Below are 26394 nucleotides of genomic sequence, written 5' to 3' on the forward strand. Positions count from 1 at the left end.
AGCCCTCCACCAACTCCATATGCCAAATTACAATTTTACCCCTCTCCTTTGCACACACACCACAAGCCATTAAACCCATTATGGTCTTTTGCCTCTTTTTCTTTTCTTTTTCATTTTCTTTCTTACTCCATAATACTCATAAATTCATTTATAACAATACCCATTTATGAAATTTCCATTTCACCCTCACATTTTTCAATAAAGCAAGGACCATTTGGTCACTTTGCATTTTACAATTCTTTTCTTCCTTTCTTTTAATCCACAAAATACAAATATATATATATAATTTCATTTATTAAATTCCATCTCTCATATTTTACACATGGGCCTAAGCCCAATTCAAAAATCCACTCATACCCTTACATGGGCCCAAGCCCAACTCATTGGCTCAATTAATTATAATGGCCCATTTCCATTAGCCCACCAAAAAGGGCCTCCACATAACATTAAGCCCTCATTAGACTTTTCATAATTCATTCATTTTGATTAATTAAAATACACAAATCTCTATGCTCATGGGCCCAATGCCCATTTCATTAGCCCAACACAATGGCCCCAATATATATATTCTTAGGCCCAAGGGCTTCACAACCTCACTCTTAAATAAAACACAACTTAAAACAAATGGTTCCAACCCAAGTTTTCTTTAAAAGCCCAATCCCTTAAATTAGGCACCTCACAATTTATATAACATCTAATTCTTAAGGATAATTTATCACACATAGAAAATCATAATTCCAATAAAACTCTAGACCCACTAACGGGTCGTTACATCACATGACTGAGAAGATCTATAATCTGTCACTGACTTTGATTGTGTTACTGATTCTTAAACTAGAGGCAACATTGTCTTGTATCTTGGTGCCTAAGATTTACCTTTACTAAGAACAACCTGATTGTCAAGTGGAAGATGCACCGTGTGGTATTTGTGTAGTAACACTTGGAGGTAAGTAATTTCTTATGGGATCCATTAACTTCTAGCATAAGATGAACATTCTAAGTGATCAGTAATGGTTGTGATTATATAAACCCCTCGCTAAGGTGCCCATGATTGGAAAGGCGTTTCTAATATCAGAAATAGTTTCGATGTGTCATCTCGATCACACCGCGCTAGATCTTGGCATAGTTATGAAGTTAGTGAGTTTGATCAGTCCAATACTTATTGAACTTATTGGAAGTTTGACCTTCATATATAGAAACTCAAATCTATTATTATTTCTTAGTAAATTGATTATATAGTTATTAAATTTTGATTATTTAGTCCAATACTTTTTGAATTTTAAAATTTTATTAATTAATTTTTAAGTTTTTTAAAATCAACCACTACATCCTCTCGTTCACTCATAGCATCAAATAAATAACCTATGCACTTTCTTTTAACTCCAACATCTATAGAACTTTGAGTATTAATTTGGACTAAATATCCCTTGAATTTTTATTTTTTGCCAAATTAATTTTGCCCTTTTTGAAAAAAGTTCAATGATTAACTTGGTGAAAAATAAAAAGTCGTTGGAATCAAAAACCCAAAGTTCAAGGAACTACAATCAATTTACTTAACGTCATTAATAATACATTAATAATACAAGGGTGTCGTGGTTAATTTTTTGGAAGTTCAATAATTATTATTAAAGTTCAAGCAATGGCCAAGCAGCCGAATAACTAAAGTCTAAGAGATGTATAGTTAATTTACCCTTATTTTTTTTACTAACTCAAATATTCTTTTTAAGTTTGTATTGAGTAAAATTATTAGACTACATAAGAATTCAAAAATCATCTTTATAGATAAAATAGTAAATTACAAAACTATTTGTTCGGTCAACTTTGATTGTATGGTACTCTTGTTGCCAAATTACAACAAAACTATTTGTTAGATCAAAATTCTATATTTTACATTTTTTCAGTCTATATTTTAATTAATAAATATTATCTTAATAAAAATAAATCAAATATCTAAAGAATCTTATGGACCGATGAGATCATATAACTCTTTGTTCTCTACACTCCATTCAAAAAGAAAAAGAGAAAAGCTATGGCCACTTATGAAAAGTCATGACTGGTTCATCTACTCCAAATGTACTGTAGCTATGGCAATTAATAATAAGATTTTTTCTTAACTTTCAATGTAATAATGTTATTAGTCTTTTTACCTTTAAATTTAACAACTACAAAACTAAAAAAATAAAAATTACGTTAAAAGTTAACTCAAACCAAGGATCCCTAAATATTTTGATGTATAACTGTGGCAAAATTTATGGATAAACATATATTTTATAAATTTATTTTAATAACAAAGTGGGTTTCGGGATTAATTTTCCTGAAATCTTAAAATTATTTTTTTATTTATGAAAAATATATGTATTTATATTGATGTGTCATGGACCATAGATCCAACTAGAAAATTAGAGGAAGACATAAAAAAAAAAAAAAGACTTGAAAAAAATGATTCCATGAATATGCATCGATCAAGAAACCCATAAAGAACAAGTTCAAAAGCTGAATATAAAGCATGAGAGTCAAAAGAAGAGTCTCAAAACGAAAGTCCTACTTTCACCCAAGAGATTTTTGAGAAAGCATAGATACGCTAGTTAAAGAAGCTCCAAGAGAGCCACGAGGTCTCTTGATTGGTGGAGTGACTGCAAATAATCCGGTATAATTTTGATTGGGATATATATATATTAATTAAGTGGTGCTTAAAAAGAATATTAGTATATATTGTGGCATTCAAATAATTAATTGTTACCATGGATGCTTAATTTCCAGGCTGTACGTACTTGCAATAAACCAAGTGACAAAGCAGATGTTCAACCAGCATCCGGATTTTTTCCCAATTAAGGCCATGGAAGTTGAACGGTTGCTGGTTATATCCATAGGCACTGGCTCCGCAAAGCAGGAAAAGAGGCACAGTGTGTGCAGTGTGCTTGGTTGGTTGCTTAATGGGGGTTCCACTCCATTAGTGGATGTTTTATATATATAACATAATAAAAGTTATATATATAATAATGAATTTTCTAGATAACTCTTTTGCTTCCATAATGGACACCTTCCATCAAAATTTATTAATTGTTTATTATCAGGACGATACCTTAATTGGGACAAATCTTCTGTTGATGTTTCCACGGAAGATAACTTAAATAGACTAGCTAGTGACAATTGGTGAAAGACTATTAAAGAAGCCAGTTTCAAGGATAAACTTAGAAATGGGCATATATGTGATCCAATCCCAAATGAAGGCACCAATGAAGATGCTTTGAAAAGGTATAAAACTATATATAATTTTTACAGTAATGTTGGTTGTTGCTAGTCAATAATTTTTATATTTTGATAGTAATTTTACTGATCATGTTTTTCATAAACTCAACAGGTTTGCCAAACTGCTTTCAATTTTTTATATTTTATCCAATTTATTATTTTTGTGCATATGTTCAATTTATGCAAGTGATGACCAAATGTATTTGTTAATTTATTGTTGTAATGAATAAACATTGGTGCAAAGTTGTTTTTGTTCAGAATTTTGGAGTGGTACGTCTACCTGCAGGGTAAAATAATTTTATTACGTACATCATTCATTCAAAACAACTAGACTACGAATACATATAGGGGAAAGAAACAAACAACCGAAGAACTTAAAAAAAGATACAAATTGTTGCCAGTGAATAAGTCAAGAAAGGGAGATCAGTCTTCTAAAAAAATTATAACAAAAATAAATTTTGTAATCATCAAAATATTAAGGATTTTTTTTTTTTAGAACTACATGGCCCCAAAAATTACATTTTCGCTTCCATGAATCCCCTTATTGCTCTTAATCTAGTGAGTTTCCATGAATTTAGAGTCTAGCATAAAATGTAGTATAAATGGACATTAATCGAGATTCAATATAAAAAATTAAAATATATCGAGTTAAAAAATAAAGTCAAGTCAATACAACTCATGCACCTAATTCAAACAATTTAAGGATGAGCCACATATTGAATCAACTAACACATTTAAATATGACAACAGTAAGTGATGATGAGCCACCTATTGAAACTCCCAAAACGATTTTCATGCATGGTATGGTCAAACATATCAATATGATAACTTCACCATTTCTTGTCTATCAATTACCTATTGATAATAATATAGCCGTTTCATTTTATTTGTCTAGTCATAAAGGTATAAATATAGTTATATATGCATGTGTTTCATTAAAAAATAAGTTTTAACGCAATAAGAAAAAATTTTAAGCCCTAGACTTCAAAATTCAGAATTTTCAAGGCTACAGTTCTTTTTTTGTCAAATAGATAGTCGCATAATAAATTCTAAATTGCGAGGTACTCATGCAAGTTCAATGAATTCAAATGGCACTTGCATAATAAAATAAGCTTTTTTTGATTGAGATATGAATCAATTCTGTTAAATAAAGCACCCCAACCATATAGCTGGAAACAAAGCAATATCATAATCCAAAAGTACACAAAATTAAGAACTCCATAAATAGCATAAGATAACAAAGCAACACCTACAGCCAACATCACTTGGAGCAAGACATAACATTATACACATCCAAAGGAAAATAGAGAGATGAAACTTAGAATGGTGAAACACACTCCTGAACCGCAAGGCTACTGCCCCATCTGGATATAAAACAAGAATTTGAGGGTAAAAGTGTGTTGAGTTTGATTTTGAGGGATGTTGTGATGATGCGAATTCAAATGTAAAACTTTAACGAACTTTCTCTATTATCTATTAAATACTTTGAAGACATAAGCTTCAATAGGTTTTCCATCATCTATTAAATACTTGGAAGACATAAGCTTCAATAGGATTAACTTTAATGTCCATAGCGCACAAGTGAAATTTAATTACCTGCAATTCTTAGAGTATATTGGAACAAGTTTGAATGACTTAAAAAGATATCCGAAGTGTTCAAACATGTGTTAATTGAATAACACATAGAGTAAGCTTAAATTAGAACATTAGTCAAGTATTGGAATAGCATTACTTGAGTAATCATCTTAAAACTTAAGGTTTAAAAGAAATACATTTGGAGATGTGCTTAAAATACATGTAAATGTTCAAATTGAATACTTGATGTCTAGGAGATAAGCATCAATTAAGTCCTTGAGTTCTCAATCTTGATACATTCATTCAAAAAAGTTGTATAAGTGAAAATTGTACACTCACTCAAATGTTTTGGACATTTTGAGGATTAACATTTAAGGTTTAAAAGGTTTGAATATATACTTTAAAATATTTGAGCAAAATTAATATTGATATAAAGTTCTTTAAGAATGAATGAATATATGCTCAAGTGATATAATTCATTAAATATATTGATATTTGAATTTTGGAAAATCATTTGAAAGCTCTTTAAGGAGCTTAAATTGACTATTTGATGTTTATAGGAAAAACATCAAGTACTTAAAAATCTTAGGCTGCGTTCTCTTTGTTTTTCAATTTTTATTTTTGAGTTTTTAATTCATTTTCTGTTTTCTGTTTTGATAATCTGTTTTCAAAAAATTGAAAACGCGTTCTCTTTATCATTTTGAAAAATCATTTCTCAAAACAGAAAACTAAAAAATGTGTTCTCTTTGAAATTTTGAAAATAATTTAAAAATAATATTTTATTCAATAAATTTGATTATTTAATAAATTAAAACTATTTAAATTTAAATAAATAAATAAATTGGCTTGAAAAAAAATAGCAAGTGGGATCATAATGTGATTATAAATAACAAGTATTAAAATAAAAATTAAAGACGTGAACTGGTATTACATAATGTAATTATAAATTATAAGATTGCATCAAACAATTCAATAACAAGCGGGATTCAATTACAAGTTTTAATACAAATATTAAAAATAAACACAATTCAAAAATTAAAACAATAAAATAAAATTACAGACTCATGTACGAGCCCCTTGATACTCATTCCACATTTATGTAGCAATTTGATCCCTGACTTGTCCCATTTGAGCTATTTGACTAGTATCAAAATGTATGACTTCCCAATCTTGGCTCGACTCCGGCATATCATCAAATACCATATTATCTACTGAATATTCAGTGAATAACCTGTCTAAAAAGTCCTCCTGACGAATAAAGTTATGTATTGTGCAACATGCAGTAGGGATTTGTCTTTGCCTACTAAGTGGACAATTTGTTATTAATTTCAAAATAGAAAATCTTGCCTTCAACACTCCAATGCAACGTTCAATTATGTTCCGACACGAGGAATGTTTATAATTGAACAACTCTTTCTTTCCACGTGGTCCTCCTCGTCCAAGATAATCACGCAGATGATATCTTCAACCTCGATAAGGGGCAAGAAATCCAGGCATGTTTGAATAGCCAGAATCAACAAGATAAAATTAATCTGCAAAAAACTATGATTTAAGATTGCAATACAATAAAAATATTTAATACATCATTTGAAGTATTAGAATATACCTCCTCGTGGCATTAGAAAGTTGTTCGAGGGTCTTGTAACTACGTCAATAAATACTCGTGAATCATTAGCAGTACCTTCCCATCCAGCATGCACAAATATAAATTTCATATCAAAATTACATGCCAACATCACATTTTGTGTTACATTAGTCTTTCTTCCACGAAAAGATGTTTGTCGTGATGTAGGTACCCAAGCTGCAACATGCGTTCCATCTATTGCACCTATACAATTCTTAAAGAAAGGATATTTGCGCAAGAGATGCTCATGAGGTCCATTTTGATTTGTAGGGGAGATTATCTCTGTGCCTAATGAACAAACAGCTCATAAAACACGCTTAAACCATTTATAGATTGTGTTGTTGGAATGCTGAAATCTATCGCCAATAATACTATATCTTGTAGTGTGCCCTATAATTATAAAAAACATAGCAACACCCTCATCGACACTAACTTTTTTCCCATCTATCAACAGCCCTTTATGTTTCAAAGTGTCACAAAAATTCATGAAAACATGTTTCTGCATCCGAAAATTACGATGACACACGTCTGGATGTCCATTTAAAATTTCAAGCATGTACATTTTTCCAGTAAGCAATGATGTTCTACAAGGTGTCCTGTCAATAAAAACTCGTTTATTGGCAACAAAATAACTAAGCATTAGTCTATCACCAATAGACGCATCCAAATCATCTTCTATAAATAAAAAATCATCATCACTCAAATCTTCATCAGTCGAATTTTGAACCCAACTTGATTCAGTAGACAGCCTTCTGCACAAATATATTTTTAATCAACATCATTATCTACATCAATTATCATTTAATATACTACTCAAATAACATTATTTATGAAAACTCAACACATCGATTAAAATAAAATAAGCAAGCATCTATTTAGAAACATAACATCAAAGTACTAAAAGAACACAATAGTCCAAGCTAATAGAAAACACGCAACAAACCAAAATATCAAACAAATCAAAGAAGATTCAAGATAGGTCCTCTCCTAATTTCTGGCATCTCCACAAATGACATCCTAAAATCTGGATCCTTAAAAGCCTTCATTGCTTTCATATAATCTTCATTAGACACTCCTTCCATACTATTTAAGATGTCTAGGCAAACCTTTGTTGAATACGGATCTGGACTAGTGGCTTCAGAATTGCTAGATTGAATAAACGATTTTCCTTGCATGTGTGCAAGCTTTTCTTTCAGGTAAAGCATCCTAAGTTCAGTTTCTTCACTTCTTATACTTACTGTAGATGACCACTTAGCTATACAAGCCTCAAGTTTTCCCTTTTATTAGTCTTGGATTCCTTGTGTTGTCGTTTGTCATGACGAATACTTGTAACTTCATCATATTCATCATCATTTGTTGTGCACGTACATGCACTCCCCTGTTCAGAAAATCATCTTCTATCTGCCTTTCTTCCTCTGATGTTGGAGGAAGTTGAGTGGAAGCATTGCCTAAACCTCCGGTGGCTATAGTCCCGCCAAATATCTCTCCAAGAACTACATAATGCTTACATCCTTCATTCTTGAATATTTTGTACTCAGCCTTGTTTATCTGCATTCATGAAAATAAGCCATATTAATAAGTTGTATATAGTAAAAGAATATAATGTCATAAATAAAAAATGGTGAAAATACCGTAAAAAAGTGTTGCCAAACTTCCTCTGCAGCATCAACTTTGTTGGTATTTGGATCCCATGTAACACCTGTATGCCCTACCAGTTCAGCGAACAAGCGATGTACTTTACGTAAACGGTTCCACTTACCCTTCAGTCTATCTATCCCATAATCCATTTTTGTGAGACCAATCATATCTTGATTGATCTTGCCCCATTCATCTTTCGTGAATGTAAAGCATTGCAATTTTCTTGCTTTCACGTTGTCATAACGTATCCCGATAAAAGCATGTTCATTCTCATCAAGCCATGACATTGGTTCCTTAGTCTTACCTCTGTGACCACCCATGTTCTCTATTCAAGACATATAATAAATATCAACCACTTAACCAAGTGCAAATCCAAAATTTTCTTAACAGCCTACAAGTTATAGTTAGTTTCTATTGTAACTTCCTTGTTATTTTATTTAATTTGTTTGATACCTATACTATTTTATTTAATCAGTATGTTTTTAGTTAGTGTTATGTCAGTATGTGACTATTGTTTGATTTGGAAAATAATGCACTTCACATCAAAAGACTTTACATACAGTTAAAGTAAATAGTCTAGTTTGTATTTACTTTACATATAGTTAAAGTAAATAGTCCCAAATGATGCTATGCATAAAATTTCTTTCAAAAGTATGGTCTATCCTTCGCCTTCAATGGCCTTACCCTTATGGGAAGGGCATATAGCATACAAAGATCTACAAGCAAGCTCATGATATAGTAATACAGAAATAGAGATCAGATGATAAAACCCCAACAAGCTAGTAAAGTTTACCTACTCCAATTAATAATTTTATTGGTAGCCCAAATAGCATGGTAGAGTCTCGAAAGAAGGACAATAATAATTGATTGGAGTTGTTTCACTATCGAAGAGATACTTACTATACGTAGTAGCAAAAACAAGAAACCCTAGGACCACACAAATGAAAAATGGATAGGAAAAGGGGTTATACTTACAAGGACCATAAGGCTAGCAAAAAGCATCAAGCCTCACTATTAATTGACAGTGTTGGGCATGTGTGTAGTGCCTAATTGGTTGAGTTAATTCTCTTATCTTCAATAAGATTAATTAACATTAAATTATTACTCCTATACATATTATATATAATTACTATACATAGCTCATGATTTTATATAAAAATTTTAATTAGAGAGTCGAAAAATGATTTTATTTTATTTTATTCAAAATATATTATTGTTACATGTGATTTTGATGATATTTTTTTAATGTGAAACTTTGTATACACAACTGTCATTTTCCGTGGGAGGGGCATAGAATTGGCATAAATGATAAACCTCTCTTTTGAGAGTATTGCTCTAAAAAGATGGATTGGGATAGAAAATAAGTGAAGTGAACAACAGCCCCATGTCACAAAAAGGGGTTGCCCCCACGATGAGATATATATAGGAATCCCAAGCAGATTAATCCTACATTCATATGAAGCTGAATTTGGACCAAAAGGAAACAACTGAACACAGATAAAAACAAACAGGAAAGCTTCATTCTTATTCCACACATGGGACATTTCGCTAATCTGTTGCTTTCTTTTGGTGGATTGGGCAATTTTTTCAAATAAATGTGCAATCTTTTTCAAAAGAAATACACAACTTTTGTCATCTTGGATAAAAACTAAAGGAGAAAAGATAGCCCCATGGGGCTCAGTTGCATAGTATGAGCCATTTGAGAGAAATAGTCCATAGCAAAATAATGAAAGATACAACAATATCCTGTTGAACCCCATGACAGGACTATGACCTATAGGCTACAGTATTATTTATTCATTTTGGTTTGAATTATATTAGAAGTATTTTTATCTAGTTATTTCTGCGCAATATATATATATATAGTGGTAGAATAGGTTAGAAAAATCACATATATTGATGCTTTTGAAGCTCTGAAAGTGTGGTAAGAACGTATGCACTCTCATATAATTTTTCAAATCTAAGTCTAACAAAATATATATATTTTAACAGTTGAAGCCTATGCATGGTGCAACCATCATCAAAATATATATATTTAAAAGTAAAATGCCCAACCTATCAAAAGTATGGTCGACCCATCATAAAAATCCCACATAATCAACATCCTCCCACAATTAAAACAATGCGAGACAATGAAACAAAGCAGCCAAAGTCATAAAAAATATTATAAAAGAAAGACCTGTAAATTCCCATCTTCTATCAAATGATAGGAAGGAAAAATTGATCCAAAATTAAGCAACTGAACAGAACAACAACAACAACAACAACAACAGAATTTCCATAACAGTAAAGCAACACCACAATCCCATAACAGTAAAGCAACACCACGATAGAAAATCAGCAGTTACAACAAACAATTTTTAACTATACGCTGCAATCCAAAGAGTACAACATGTTTTTAACTATACGTTGCAATGCAATGTAATAGAGCAAAACAAAGATCTGAAAAATCAATCCAAGGGTTCATCTTCTCTCAAGAAAAACAAAGCAAAACCCAAAACATCCAGGCCACGATCAAAACTGAAAAATTGCGAATAAGATACAAGTCACGAATATCCAAAGATCCAACGATCATAACCGAAAAATTGCATAAAAGATACAAATCTCGAATATCCAACAGCCAAATATCCAAAGATCTAAGCTAAAACCTCTAGCCAGATACAAATCGTGCATACATATGTATATATCATGGATTTGTGTCGAAAATAGTTGCTGATCAGACTAAAAGACTTACAATCGGAGGCGAGAGATCTGGTTTTGAAGAGAAGAAAAGAAGAAGCGATGGCAACAGATCTGGCCGACGGTGATGATGGCCTTGAAGAGAGGAAGAAAATGTAGCGATAGTGGCAGATCTAGCTTGAAAAGAGGAAGAGAATGAAGGAAGCACAGTGGCGACGGTGATGGTTCGAAGAGAGGAAGAGAGGAAGAGTGAAGGAAGAGAGGAAGATGGGAAGATAATATCAAAACACGGAAAACAACATTCGTTTTCCGTGTTTTGATTTTGGGTTTTTTTTTTTATGAAAACATCCAAAACAACAAAATATTGTTTTGGGTTTTCTTTGTAATTTTTTTTTTTGTGTTTTCAAAAATGCATTTTTAAAAATGGCAAAGAGAACGCGTTTTCATTGTTTTTGAAAATCAAAAACTGAAAATGGCTTGAAAATAGCAAAGAGAACGCAGGCTTAACATTTTAATTCATACAAGTGTTTTGAAATTTAATGATGCTGGCAAAAAACTTGAAGTACTTAAAAGTTAAGTACTTGTTGCATGATAAGTTAATCATTCAAGTCTTTGGGGAATTTAAAATAATAAACATATGAGGTTCAAAATAATAAACATATGCTTCAAATATAATCTGTTGAAATAAAATTGAAAATAGGTTATTAATCAAGTAATAGTACTCATTAATTAATTAACATATCTTTTACTCAAATAACATTCCATCTCAATTGAGTAATTATGTTAGGAAATGTCAGTTTTAATTAACTTTTAAACATTACTCGAGTAAAGTATATTATTAATTGAGTAAGGTTTGTTAGGGTTTTAGTTACAAACTGCCAGTAGTTAACATCTACAAAATTCATATCAAACAACTTTAGCGCAGGTACATCAACTCTAGTTTAGGTGTCTTGCGGGAGGAAACTATTGATTGGCTTGGGGATGTTGTCACACGATTCCCCCATAGTCACAAGTAGTTGACCGATGGTTGGCGACTATCGATCAATTCCACCAATATTTTATTATTTAGCATTGCATTGTAGCATTGGGCTCTGGGATTGTATTACGGGTGGATCATTTGCTGTGTGTTCTTGGGCACAGGTAATGCTGGGTGGTTAGGAGAACTAGCATTACAACGGACGTGAATGACTACGTGGGAAAAACATGGCCTGATGCCTGGTTTATGAAGGTTATGGTATCACATTTATGATGCATGGTTTATGAGGGTCATGGTATCACATTTATGCTTACACCACCATGCATTTTCTTTGTGTTTCATTACATGGTTATTCATATGTGTGATGGATTTAATCACGGGGTATACCTTTGAGCATTGGCTCATTATGATGATGATATGGGAGCTTTGGCTCATGATGTTGATGGTATGGCATGGTTTTTATGTGGGGTATGGGGAAGTTAATGTTTAGCCTTACTTCTTTTCTATTTCTTTATGCTTGTTGAGTCTTGTGACTCACTCTTGTTTTACATCATTCCAGGTAAGGGCAAAGAGAAAGTTGAGGGTGGGTTTAGCAAAGCATAGTCCTTCATGGGTAGACGACGTGTATAGAGATCCCCTAACCGAAAGATTCCTGGGTGGTTTTGCTTACTTTGTGTCCAAGGAAGGCACTACCATATGTTGTTAATTTGTTTTGTTTTTGTGCCTAATGGGCAAATGGGCCCGAATATTGTGTAAAAGAATTGGGGACATGTTGTGTCATTCTTCATTTGTGTAAAGCAATGAGAGATGTTTGAGACTACATCTCTTGAATTAGCATTCGTGTCCAATTTGACAGGACCACCTCTCCGGACTCCTATGCTAGCGGGACTTCTAGGTGTGGGCCTTGACACTCGTGTTTGAAAATTTTAATTTTTACCTATTGGAATGGAATCAATATTTCAATATTGTTTCTTAGGCCCAAGGGCTTCACAACTTTATTCTTAAAAAAAACACAACCCAATATACTTGGTTTCAATCCAAGTTTTCTTTAAAAATCAATCCCTTAAATTAGGCACATCACAATTTTATAGCACTTAATTCTTAAGGCTAATTTATCACACATAATAAATCATAATTCAAGAAAAACTCTAGATCCACTAACGGGTCGTTACAAGTTGACTATGGCAAAGCCAAAGTCCACATAATTGAGAGCTTGTTATGCAAAGTCGACATAGCCGAGAGCCTCTGTTGGATAGTCGACTCCTGCTTGATGGAAGTCGAATCCTGATCCCTGGAAGTCGACTCTAGTTCAAGTGACAGTTGACTATAGCTTTGGGATAATCAACTGCCAAAGTCCAATGGTTAGATTTTTAAACGTTATGTAGGTCTTCCAATGTTGCCTATAAATAAGAGAAACACGAGATAAAGATGAGTTTTGCTCTTCTGAATATCTAAAGTAAAATCTAGATCTCAAAAAGCTCTCTAACACATTTCAAGCAATTCAAGGCTTTCAAACTTCATTGTCAATCCATCAAGAGCCACAAGATAAGTGGAGAAGAAGAGATCACAAAGCCAAATTTGATCCTCTCTATTGAACTGAGGTTCACTGTTATTTTTCTTGTTATAATGCCTTGTATTTTTGTTTATCAAGTATTAATTTATTTGTGTGTGGACAAAATTTTGTATTTATTAAACTCATTATTGTGGATTTTTTTGTTGCCTAGGACAATCATAAATCTAGGTGTGTATTTAGTTTTCAAGACGAGCTAAGGTGAAAACCTTGGTATGCTTGGATTTAGTGGAACTGCAAGGGTGGTTAGACCTTGGGAGAGTGGAGTAGGTGTGTGTGATACACCAAACCACTATATATCATGTATTGTCTCATTCTTTCATTGCTTATTTATATTGTAATATAACTTATTCAAATATCAAACAATCTCATATATACATACTTGTGCAAATATTTTTCTTATTAAATCATCTTTCAAGAGTTTTTCCTAAATATTCGATAAAAAATTTAATCACTCAATTCACCTCCCTCTTGAGTGGCCATTCCCTAAGGGACTAACAAATCATGGGTTCAATATTAGTCAATTGAAACATCCTCAAAAATGTTAATTTCCACATTGTTAAAGGTTTTAGATTTGCAAAATTCTTAGCTTTGAAAAGGGAGTCGATGTTAGTGATAGTAACCTAGATGCTAGATTTACATTACATGGGATATATAAAAAATGGCACTGTTGATTGTTCTTGATATTAATAAAATGTCATATTTTCATTCATATCTCTCCCTCTCATCTTTTATGAATGAGTCTCAAGATTTCTTAATAAACTTCATACTCTCAAGGTGTTGAGATTGTGTAACATGGATCTCTAGTTCAGGATTTCTTAAAGGTATCCCTAGTCCTTAGATTTATTAAAAGGGGACTATGATTTCTCAATTAGTGGATTGGCTCATGGGCTACTACCATTGTTAGCATGGGATGCTAATGGGAATGAGGTGGTGAGTCATATTCCACATTGTATGAAATGCATATAGTAGAAGTGGGTGGGTGTTAGAGAACATCCACTAAATGTGATGCTTGTGACAGATCACATGGCATGAGGGTTAATGATCTGTTGGCTCTCGATTGTGTATCTGGTCCTTTGGCTAAATGCGACATAGTGTCTTGTGCACTAGTATCAGGGACTTGTCGTTGAGTGAAACCATCCAGTGTAAGAAGTGGGGATACTCTTTGTGGGGTCTCTATGCAATGGTGTATGGAGATAGATGTTCGTCAATGGATCCATTGACCTCCATTTGTTAGGAGCGAACATCTTATGTAATCCATGTAGGTGATTGCGATTGGAAATCCCCTAGCCAGGGTACGCATGAGATTGGAAAGAGTTCCAATATCAGATTGGATATGACATGCTACCTCAATCACACTGTACTAGATTTGTCATAGTTATCGAGTCCTGTACGTTTAATCAGTCAATGACTCTCACTCAGTCGAGATGTTAATCAGTGGAATGACTATAGTGCACGATAATTGAGGAGCCTTAATAGGTTCATATGAAGTTAAACTTCAGTACCATTAGGATCGTCCCGAGTCCTAGCTAGAGGATACTCCGGATCTTTTAGGGTGCTCTAGGGATTTGGGGAGATCCTCTTAGTAGATTGATGAGATCGGTCGATGTTAAGGATTTGACGTGTTCTGATTGCTACATGGCGTGAACTTAGAAAATCACAAACATACTAAGTAATGTAGCAGGTTAGTAATCCATTGCTATTAGTGTGTTCCTCGTCACTATGGAACAATGATGTTGGTTGTTATATTATGTGTGGGACACATAGATCTATGGTTATGGGAGATTGCTATTGGATAGTAAGGCCTTAGAGGCAATTGGACAAAGTTGGTGCTTTAAAGACAAAATCGATCGATAGGTTCATAGAGGTGACCTGAAGCTATACGTAGTCCTTTCCTCGGTAGCTTTATTGCTATCCAACAACCTTTCTATGGGGAGAAGAAGAAAGAAGGAGCTGCACCGGCTTATCTTGGAGCAAGAACAAGAAGAAGTTACAGCTCTAAGGAAAAAGAAGAAGACAGACAACAAACAAGAGCTAAAGGAAGAAGAAGAAAAAGAAGAGAAAAGATAGAGAGTAGCTCACATGATCGGGCTCTTTCTTTTAATCCACCAAACTCACCTCAAATCCCTCTCCCACTCTCTGCAATTGTCGTCCACGCCTCTGCCTTCCCCATAACCCACTTTCATCATCTGTATTAGAGCGTTAATTGCTCTGATGTGAAAATTTTCCTCTAAGCTAAGGCCCTACTATCCAAATGTAGAGGACCTATTGATCACCCATATGCTTAGTGGTTCGGTGGAGCTCGATGGACAAAAGAAGGCAGAGGACACCGCGTAGGCAACCAACACTGAACTTCATCTAAAAGGTATACTGAAAAACCCCCTATGGCATGGGCTTTTCTATTTTACATGTGGTTGATAGATACCAAGTCTTGTAAGGTCATTTTGGTTTCCACTGTGTACGTTTTATGCTTCTGATGTGCTATTTTTCTATTAAAAATGCTTTAAAAATAAAACCCTTGCATAGATTCGCATTGAGTTGGTGTTTTTGGAATGCCTATGGCTATTGCCTTTTAGTTGACTAACTAGTGGACGAGAGTTTACTCCCGGTACTGCCATAGCCTCTCTTGGTATGGTCCACGTGGCAGCAAATTAAGGAGGTGGGGTGGGTGACTAGGCAGAGCAATTGGGCATGTAAGAGGGATTTTGGAAGATACAAAATTTGGAAGCTTGGCTGCTTCTGCTTTTGATTCTCTACTTTTGTCTTTTTTGCTTTGCTTTAGGAAATTAATTGGGCATGAGTTTCACGTGGGGAAATTGACTCACAAGTGCTGTTGGTACAAAATCCTTAGGCTAGCAAAGGAAGAGGTTCATGTAGAGGTACTAGATTGCACGCTAAGTATGGATAGACTAGGCCCACCATGACTTGAGGTGGATTCGGTCTCAGTACAAAAACGATTTCTGTAGTCAACCTGATATCGGGCATCAAGTACATTAATTATTGTATTTCATAAGATGAAATAACTTGTAGCTTCAATGTCCAAGTTGTGTTTGGTTTGTATATTTATTACTTTTGCTGTGTGATACACATAAAATTTTAATTTTACCCGCATCACCATACATGATAGAATTTATTTTTATAAATATTTTTATCTAATTTTGACCTTAACTGCATGTTATTTTTCCTACTTAAAGTATGCGTTTTTATAGATTTTACATAATTTAAATCTCTTTTTGTAGGAATCCAGCAAAGGAAATTAATTCAAAGATTTGGGTGTAAAAAGAAAAAAAAGATATTATAGATTAATTTATAATGTTAATTTTAAAATTAATATTATAATACATTTAGAGACATAAAATATAATAAATTGAAAGTGTCAATTGGAGGCACTGGTGGGGGAGAATTGCAATTGGAGGAGAACTAGGGTGGCATGTCATACATATATATATATATAATATTATAAATGGCAATTGGGGGAGAATAGAGAAAGGAAGTGCGACCGATCAAAGAAATTGAGGAAATAGAGGACTGAAGCGGCGAACGGTAAGAAGCAAGAAGAGAAGGATAGTGAGGTAAGAGGAGATTTTTCAATTTGGTAGTGGAGGCCACGTGGGGGTAGTGCCGAAGCAAGGCTCACACAAGCAGCAGTTACAAGCTGCAAGGCTGGGATCGTGCGGTAGCAAGGCTGTGTGTGGCAACCAGGACCAAGTTTCAGATCTGGGCAAGGGAGCCTCTCTTCTTCTTCCTTGTTTAATTAATTTCCTTATGCTCCTTATGTTGATTTAGATTTTAACTAATCCTATCATGAACTAATTTATTAAACTAAGGCTATGTTATGGCTGAAACTATGACAGTGCAATTTTTATAATTTTATGTAATTGAATAATTTGATTTATGTTTAGCTGTGTTGTATTAGATTTAATGCTTGTAAATGTTTGGCCATCATTTACATGATTTAATGTCTAATTTTGAGATCGAGAGGAGATAGGTTGGGGACTGCATTATAAATACCATATATCATAAAGTAAAATTGACTAAAGATAGAATTTGATTTTTTTGTGTAGTTTTTAGCGATAAGGTGACCCACAAGTCTCACTGTAAATTAAAAATTTTACAAATTATAATACGTTTTTATTTAATTAAACTTTCATAAAGATATATAAAGTTATTAAATGAAAATAGACTCGTTATAATCTAGAGATAAGGTAACGAATGCATTAGGAGATTTTGTCAATGACATACTTGATTTACCAATTCATAGGCATAAAAATTCATAATTTATACTGCAAAACTAGGTTCATACATGTGTTTTAATTATTAAAATTTATTGATTTCTTTTATTTGAGTCGTTGTCAAAATCAATTTTATTTTGTTATTTTAATTAATTAGTTTAATCAAATTATTAATATTTGATAAGTTTAACTTAAAATTAGTAATTCTATAATTCCAGTAGTTAAATAGATTAGTTCTTGAGAGATCGATATTTGGACTTATATCTATTATATCACTTGATACAAATTAGTATATTTGCTAGGAACAAATACTCTTGAGATTTAATATGGTGTTATAATTTTTGTTTTCGTTAGTTAAGCTCAGTTAAATATTTATAAATAACTAAAATATTTTTATATTTAAAAAGTTTCTCCTCTTTCTACCCCTTTTTTTTCCAATCAAATGGTCACGACCATAACTACTAAAAAGTTATTGCCCTTGTTCTTTGCCGAAATTCTGTCTCCGTACCCCTTGTCTAGATACCAAAAGGTTGAAACCATCACCTTTAATTGTTTTTTCCCTTGCTCTCATTTGATGTGCTAGATTTTTTCTTTTTTTTTTTGTTCTTGCAACCCAACCTCATTTGTTCTCCAAACCGATCATGTTACTATCATTGGCACATAAGGTAACTTTTTCTTTTTCCTTTTATTCATTTTCTTCTCTTTCCCTATCTCTTAATTTTTGACGATTGATCTTTAATAGGGTTCGATTCTATCCTAGATAACAAGTTTGTCTAGGTTCAAACCTAGTAATTGCGAGCGACTAACCGCCACTGGTTATTTAGTTTTTTATTTTTATTTTTCTAAATTTAGAGGAGAGAGGAGAGAGAAAGAGAGGAAACAAGTGAGGGAATAAAAGGTAAAATGGTAATTCTCCTTATTATTTAACAAGAAGGAGGTTATTGCAATTTTTGAAATATGAAGGGTGTCCTTGTAGTTGCATTAGAGCTTAGGAACAATTACTGCAATTTACCAAAATTTCAAATAATAACACAATTAATTTGCAATAATAGTTAATTTTACTAAAATAACATTTGTTAACCAAGATATAAATCGAAAAAGGTGAGATATGAAAAGCATCACAGACAAAAATATTTTTCATTGTGTTTGTTAAATTTTTTGAAAAGAAATCATATAACTTATTATCTTGAACTTTCAAGATAAATTTATCGATTCCACCATTGGGATAAGTTATCTTAAACTTTATAAATAAATTATCTTAATAGAGTCTTATCTTGCTTATTTTAACATACATTACCTAAAAAGATAAACAGATAAACAAATACAATACAAGAGGCTCGGGATATAAATGCCACACCTGGGAAAAGGTAAAACAATAATAAAACACTTCGCACGAAAAAAGAAAATGTACTTAAATTACAGTTAAGAAAATGCCACATCTGGGAAGAAGAAAATGTACTTAAAAGCAAAACAATACAAAAGTTGTTGCAGATCGACGGACTTCAGGCGAGTGCTCTACACTGAGCCTTTGTTGGTGTGTGGGGATTTTAACAGTCGAAGCCTCCTTTCATCCGAAAGCTTTTTGGCAAACCTGTTAGGTTTAATTATGAAAAACATTATCAGTGTTCACATTGATACCAAAAAATGAAAACTGTTGACTTGCAACAATTAACCAGCATTAATAGGTAAAACTTATAATTTTGTACCTTTTCAAAGCTTCTTCATTTGTGCCTCCATTTTCGATTGGAACGCATAGTCCCATTTCTATGTTTGTCCTTGAAACTGGCTTCTTTAACAGTTTTTCACCAATTTCGACTAATCTATCTAAGTTCTCTTTGGTGGCAACATCGACTGAAGATTCAGTCCCATTTAATGTATCATCCTGATAATAAAATGATCGAGAAAGTTTAGTTGGCCTAAATGAAGTATATAATTATCTTCGGAATAGAAGAAGTCAAGGGTTGACGTGAGTTACTTGAATGCGGAGATAATTATCTTCGGAATGAAAAGCTTGGAAAACAACGAAGTTATGAACATCAACTACATCCGCACTTGCTTGAGTGAAGACATCCACTAATGGAGTGGAACCCGCATTATGCAACCAGCCAAGAACACCCCACTTGGCTGCCATTTCAGCGTTGTACCTTCTTTCCTGCTTTGTCGAGCCAGTGCCTATTGATATAACCAGCAACCTATCAAAATCCATGGCCTTAATTGGGAAGAAATCGGGGTTTTTGTTGAATATCTGCTTTGTAACTTGGTTTATTGCAAGTAAAGTCTGCAAAACATGGAAACAGTATACAGAGACTAAATCCACAGAACTTAATTATTTGAATGCTATGTTACTAAAATTAAGTCTTATTATGGTTAATCGTCAATTTGAATGATGATTATATATACCGGATTATTAGCAGCAACTCCACCATCGATAAGATTAAATTCCCGAGCATTTCCTTGATTATCTTGGTTCTTGAACTGATAGGCGGGTAGGTAAGTTGGGGCTGCGGATGTGCCTATGCATATATCAGCCAACCGAGCATCTAATAATGGCGAATTGTTCACCTGCGTGAGTTGAAAATAAACAATGTCATTATTAACTAATATCTAGCATAAAAGAATATAGTTGGAGGTTTAATTCTTAATATTTTTTTGAAAATATAATTTTAATCCATAGGTGTCTTTCATCTTCAGAATTATCAATTAATAACCAAAGTCTAAACAAATACGCACTTGCTAGTTTTTCATTTTTGTTTGGATTTTAGCTAAAGGTGAATCTCCTTGCCCGCTCAAAGCCAAAGTTTAAATTTTATGAGACACCCTTTGCTCTCCCATGTTTTGGATTTTGAGAACCACTACACATATCCTATCCTCTTTGATATATATATATATATATATATAATATACAATCAAATCAATACAACATCATTATATTGTTCAATGATTGATCTGCCAGGTAGAAACTGCCAAAGGAATTAAAACTAAGAGAGAAATTAAGACAGATACCTCATAAGTGGAGAAAATGGTTGGTTGCATATGCTTGATATCAAAAGTCGGAATAACAATGTTGGTCAATGTTTTATGCAGCCGGGTTTCCCCGAGCTTCTCCTTTATAATCTCATGAAGGTATGCTCCGTCATATTTGGGCCCATTTAGTGACTTAAAGGTGTTTCTGATGGATGCAAATCGGCCTCTGCAATTCATTGGAAGCAAAGCATAGAAGTCCATATATATATACTTTTGCTAGATACAATATTAATTATCATAGCACAGATAAAGGGCAGACAAGATATATATATATATATTATAGTTACAAGTACCCATTTTGAGGGAATATCTTAGGGCAGTGCTCAAGATAGAAATTCTTGATGTCTTTGGCAGCAAAGAGGGGGCGATTATCTTCATTAGGAGCACTTAACATGGCAGTGACAAGGCCTCCTGTGCTTGTTCCCGCAATCACATCGAAGTAATCTGCAAGCCTTGCATCCTCACCATCCAACGCCTATATATAACAAATCCAAGGTTGCTTTATTTGAATTAGTAATATGTTTTAAGTCCGAGATGAATATTAATTTTATTCGAATGGAACCAAAATAATTTTCTGGAAAATTGTTCAACTGTGTAAAGATTAATTACTTGCTTTGAGTGAGGTGATAAAACCCTTAAGACTGCGACAAACACTTCTAATATTATATACCAAGTCTCAGAGTACTAAAAGCTGGAACTTGATTCCCTTTCATTGTGCATGTATATATGTATAACTTCTGAAATCAAGGATGCTGCAGTTGAGCGGGTTTACCAAAATTTTGGAATCCAAGGAAATTTAGATGACATAAAAAATAAAAGTTTCTACAGGATCCATTCTTAATGAGTTTTCTTTTATCATCATCAATAAATATTGCTATAATTGTAATTGTGTAATAATTTGAACAAAAATATGAATAAATGATTGGTAAACTCCCTCTTTCTAGCTAGCTAGCTCAAGACTCGCATCATATCTTAAAAACCTCACCCAAAAAGGAAGAAGAAGAAGAAGAAGTTACACCTGAAGTTGGGATTCAAGGTAAGCAAGGATAGTGGCAGGAATGAGTCCCCGGATGCCGCCTCCGTCGATGCTGAGAATGGTTACCAACTTTCCATAAGTTGGGGGCTGGATTTGCAAAGGAGACGATACTGCTTTCTTCATCAGTAACAATTCAAAGTGATATTATTGCAGCAAAAAGCTTTGAAGTTGAATGATAGAATGAATGGAGAAGATGCTTCTGGGTTGTGCATTTATAGCTAGGAGCCCTGGAGAGCTGGCATGACTTCCACGATAGTTTCCATCAATCGCTGCACATCTTAATTTAGTGTCCATAATCAATCTTCAAGACCAAGAAATTAATTTCTCAAAAATTGTGAGGGACTTGATGGAAAATATTCAGGTCAACGAGGCTGCAAGAGGAACAAGTAATATGAATATATATATATATATATGCTTAATGATCTCCCCAAGTAATCTACTACTTCTTCGTATGTATGTTGAAATGGTCCACGTTCCAAACAAATACTTAATTGGACACACTTGAGCTTGAAGTTAATTCGCAAATTCATTATTACATGGAGATATGACCAATTTGTGGGTTGTGTATGGAATACTTTCAGAAAATACGGGCAAGATCATGGTTCGGGATCAACACGCTTGGATGGAGATTTTTGAGAAAAACAATCCGTACCTATATAGTAATTGAAATAATGTAACGCAGGGCTTCCCTTTTTTTTTTTTTTTTTATAATTTTGTAATTCTAATTATTTAATCATTTTAGAACTTATTTACCAGTTTTGTAATTATTTCTTAATTAATCTAGGATTTGTTATTCTAGAGTATTTAAGATTCTTATTTTGTTTCTTACTTACTTTATTTTTCCTTTCTTGATTAGAATTCCTTTACCCCATAGAATAGGAAGTTTAAAATTTTAAGCCTATAAATAGGAGGCCTTGAGTTTATTTTAGCATACAAACATAATTATAGCATTTTCTCTAATTCAGGAGTTTTGTGTTTGTGAAAGGATTAGTCACGTATTTTTTTTTGGTCACGGTATATGCTTCACCAAGTAGTATTAGAGTGGGATAAATGTTTGTCTAGACGGAAGACGATAGAGTTATTACTAGAAACCCTCTCGGTGATGACCAGGGCGAGTTGAAGCCCATATGAGCAAAATTATAACAGCAAAATCATAACGTAGTGTTAAAGGCCTTGGAGGAAAGAAATGGATCTCAAATTCCAATTTTTTGAATAACATTTTAAAGAAATTGCAAATTAACTTGATGCTATAAGAATTTATGCAAACAAAAACATGAATGAAGATAGGCGACCAAGAAAATATGTAGCTCATGGTCAACTTGCACAAAGATGTCAAGTTTACCTAGAAGACTTTAACGATGATGAAGATGAAAGGACATAAGGCCCCGAGGCCAAAAATCAACTCTTTGTAGATCAATGCAAGGGTTTACAGATTTTCAAAGTATTTTTCAGAAATTGAAACATGCACAATAGGAGCATAAATAAAAAATAACCCTTATAAGACATGATATTAATCATCCATATGCATAAAAATAAAACCATCCATAAGGGGTGCAGCGACATACTTCCACGGACGATTTTCAGTGTTGATTATCCAACAAGCCTCATCCTCCTTATTGCCAAATTTAATTTCCGAACATGCAACCTCAGGTGACCAGCTCACCTTCTCAAGTGTGGAAGACCTAGTTGGTCAATGCCTAAACACCTTAAAACCCTTCACTAAAGTTGTGCTAAGACCCTCTCGATGAAGGTGAAGGAAAGCTATTCCGCTGTCCCTTTTTGGTTGCACCGTGGCTGTCCAATAGCTGGATCTAAATGGGAGAAGAAGAAGAAAAGCCGCAACTAAGCTCAGAGCAAGAAGAAACAACAACTTGTAGCTATGGAGGAAGAAGAATAAGTAAGAAGTAAGGCATATAGCAAGCCAAGGAAGAAAATGCAATTAACTAGCTTCAAAGAGCTTCTTTTGCACGTCTCCTCCAATCATTTCTCTCTTATAATCAATGCATCAGAGCATTTAATGCTCTGATGCAACAAAGAGACCGATCTTTAAATGGGCAAATGGCTGACCGTGTGAAGCTCCCAGTTGATTGCTCGATAGTACTGATCGATCGACATTGCTAGCAATGCTCCAACTTTGTCTTATTGCACTTAGGCCCCGCTATTAACTCTTAATAGCCTTTCCACTAACTCTTAATGGAACTAAGATCCCCGTTAACTATTAATTGTGTGCCCTGCTAACTCTTAGTAGTCTCCCATACCATAGATCCATATAGCTAACTCTTAGTTGCAACTGGCATTACTAACTCTTAGTGACAAGAAACACACTAACAATAATGGCTTACTAATCTGATACATTACCCAATATGCGTGTGACTAGCAATCAAGACAAGTCAACTCCTTGACGCCAGCCAAACACTTTGACTTAGAGGATCTCTCCAAATCCCCAGACCAACCTAAAAGATATTGAGTATCCTCTAGCCATGACTCAGAACGATCCTATTGGAAATGATGTCTAAGCTTTAGATGAACCTATTAAGGCTCTTCGATTACCGTGTACTGTAATCCCTCTGCTAACTAACATCCTAACTGAGTGAGAGTCATAGACTGATTAAACTCACAGGATTAAGTAACTATGCCAGATCTAGTATGAAGTGATCAAGATAGCATTTAAGAATTCTTCCGGCATCGAAAACTTTTTCCAATCATGCTTACCTTGGCTAGGGGATTTCCAATCACAACTAATTTAGATGACATAGGATGCTTTCCCCATCCAATGGAGGTCATTGGATCCTATCAGTGAGTATCTGCCTCCATACACCACTGCATAGAGACCACACAGATAGCATCCCCACCTCTCATACTGGATGGTTCTGCTCAACATAAAATCTCTGACACCAGTTGTAACACCCCGCTTTTCCCAAGCATGGCATTAACTAGAGATTTCAAGAATTTTTTTTTCAACATACACTCAACATAAATCATTGCCAACAATCTCATTCTACCTTCTCAGCACATCAAACTTAATAATCAATAAGCTAAGATAGGTAATATCATGACATATGCGGAAGCAAGATTGACACCTCAAACGACACATAACGACAAATCCTTTATTCATAATATAGAAGCCATACAATCGTTTAACATGACATCTTCAAAACAAAATACATAGAAACTCATCTCTCAGCAACAACAACTAAACACCTCAAACATAGTCAAAATATATGCTAAAGATCACCAATGTAAATAACGGCCACATCTCGATAACCTCTTTTCCCTTGGCGTCGCTGCTTTCACCTGGAACGTTTGAATATTCCAGGGACATAGTCCAAATTAGATATTGAATCATCTAAGTGAGAGTTTAAAACATTTTCATGAATAAATGCAAAACCATGAACAAATTGACATATCCCGACATGTCTCAGCCCATGAGAATCTTATAATGTACTTAACCCATACCATGGGGAAAGAATAATCTCTCTAAAAGCAACACAATCACATTGACATAACACAATCCTACTTAAGAGGGACAACATCAAAGCATAAACCCGAGTATCACCCCACTATCATGTCAGGTATTACGTTCCCGCTCAAAAGCATTCCAGATCTCAACACAACCCTAGCCACAAGAGGCTCACATCAGCACTATCCTCAGAATCAATGTTCACCTCGACAATAATGTTATTTCTCAAAGGCCTGGAGTGGTGTCCACTCTCAACCCCGCCACTTGAGCCAACATTCGAGGTGGTGCCCATTCTCAGCCCTGCCACTTGAGTACCATAGGGTGGTGTCCACCTCAGCCCCGTCACAAGTGGGTCACATAGCATTAATCCTTGGCATGCATCCCGAGTGCTATCACTCAAGGCTATACCCCATGTTGACATCCCACATCCCACATTGACAACAAACACATAAACATGCCAATGCCACAATCACATACCATGCATCATATAAAATCAACATTTCAATGCATGTATTTTAACGCACAAAACTAAATGCATAGGTATAAAACTTTTGGGACGAACCTCCCACATGAAAACAACCATTCACAGGTTAAATCATTTGCACGAAACCAAATCTAACATAGGGTTGAACCGCCCACAATAAACCAAGTTTGAAGTAGAAACTTTCACATACCAAAACCATTTTCATGAAACTAAATCAAGTTTCAAGAAACCACTCACCTTAAGCGTACTCAGAATACCTCAATTCTCGTGCCAACCTCTATTTATGTGCCAAGCCTCAATTAATCATACTATTACTCAACCTCAAGCCTTAATGATCCCTAAATATCATATTCATTCAAAGGAATATCAATATCTATTTTTTCATAATTTTCCCTTATTTTTGAAATCTGTGCGTGCAGTACACTCGCCGATCATCTTCTTCGGCTTTGGCAACTAAAACCTGCTCCGATGGTGAATCCAATCCTACCCACCTGAAGTACTCCTCAAGGAAAAGCTAGGGGTGCCCTTGGATGCCCAAAAACTTTACCCCATTTGCCTCAAATGGCCAAATTACAGTGCATTTCCGATGAGCCTTCAAATTTTCTGGCGATCCCTTGTATCTCACTCAAATCTAAATGAAACCTCAATGAATTCTCCAAAAATGAACTACAAGTTTCAAGGAAAAAAACCACTTATCTTCAACCCTCGATTCAACCTTTAAACCCTCAAATTTTAGCTCAAACTTATTGAAACCATAGGTAATAAGTTTGAGCTTTCATAACCAAATTCCACCGACTTTTTAACGAATCCTAGCTTTTCTGGGTTCCTAAGTCTCATTCCTAGCCCT

The 26394-nt window shown here is 34.0% G+C and overlaps 1 protein-coding gene across 1 annotated transcript; it reads right to left on the minus strand.

Moving 5' to 3' along the window:
* Positions 1 to 18911: 18911 nt before the first annotated feature.
* On the minus strand, positions 18912 to 21969 carry LOC127808148 (patatin-like protein 2). Its single transcript, XM_052346553.1, has 7 exons — positions 21586 to 21969; positions 20861 to 21042; positions 20547 to 20733; positions 19944 to 20105; positions 19519 to 19821; positions 19250 to 19425; positions 18912 to 19134 (listed from the first exon to the last, which is right to left on the minus strand). Exons 1-7 carry the CDS (start codon positions 21724 to 21726, stop codon positions 19059 to 19061), a joined length of 1227 nt encoding a protein of 408 aa, XP_052202513.1. The 5' UTR covers positions 21727 to 21969; the 3' UTR covers positions 18912 to 19058.
* Between the last annotated feature and the right edge of the window lie 4425 nt (positions 21970 to 26394).

Source organism: Diospyros lotus, chromosome 8 (genome assembly GCF_014633365.1).
Source record: "Diospyros lotus cultivar Yz01 chromosome 8, ASM1463336v1, whole genome shotgun sequence".
Lineage (NCBI taxonomy): Eukaryota > Viridiplantae > Streptophyta > Magnoliopsida > Ericales > Ebenaceae > Diospyros > Diospyros lotus.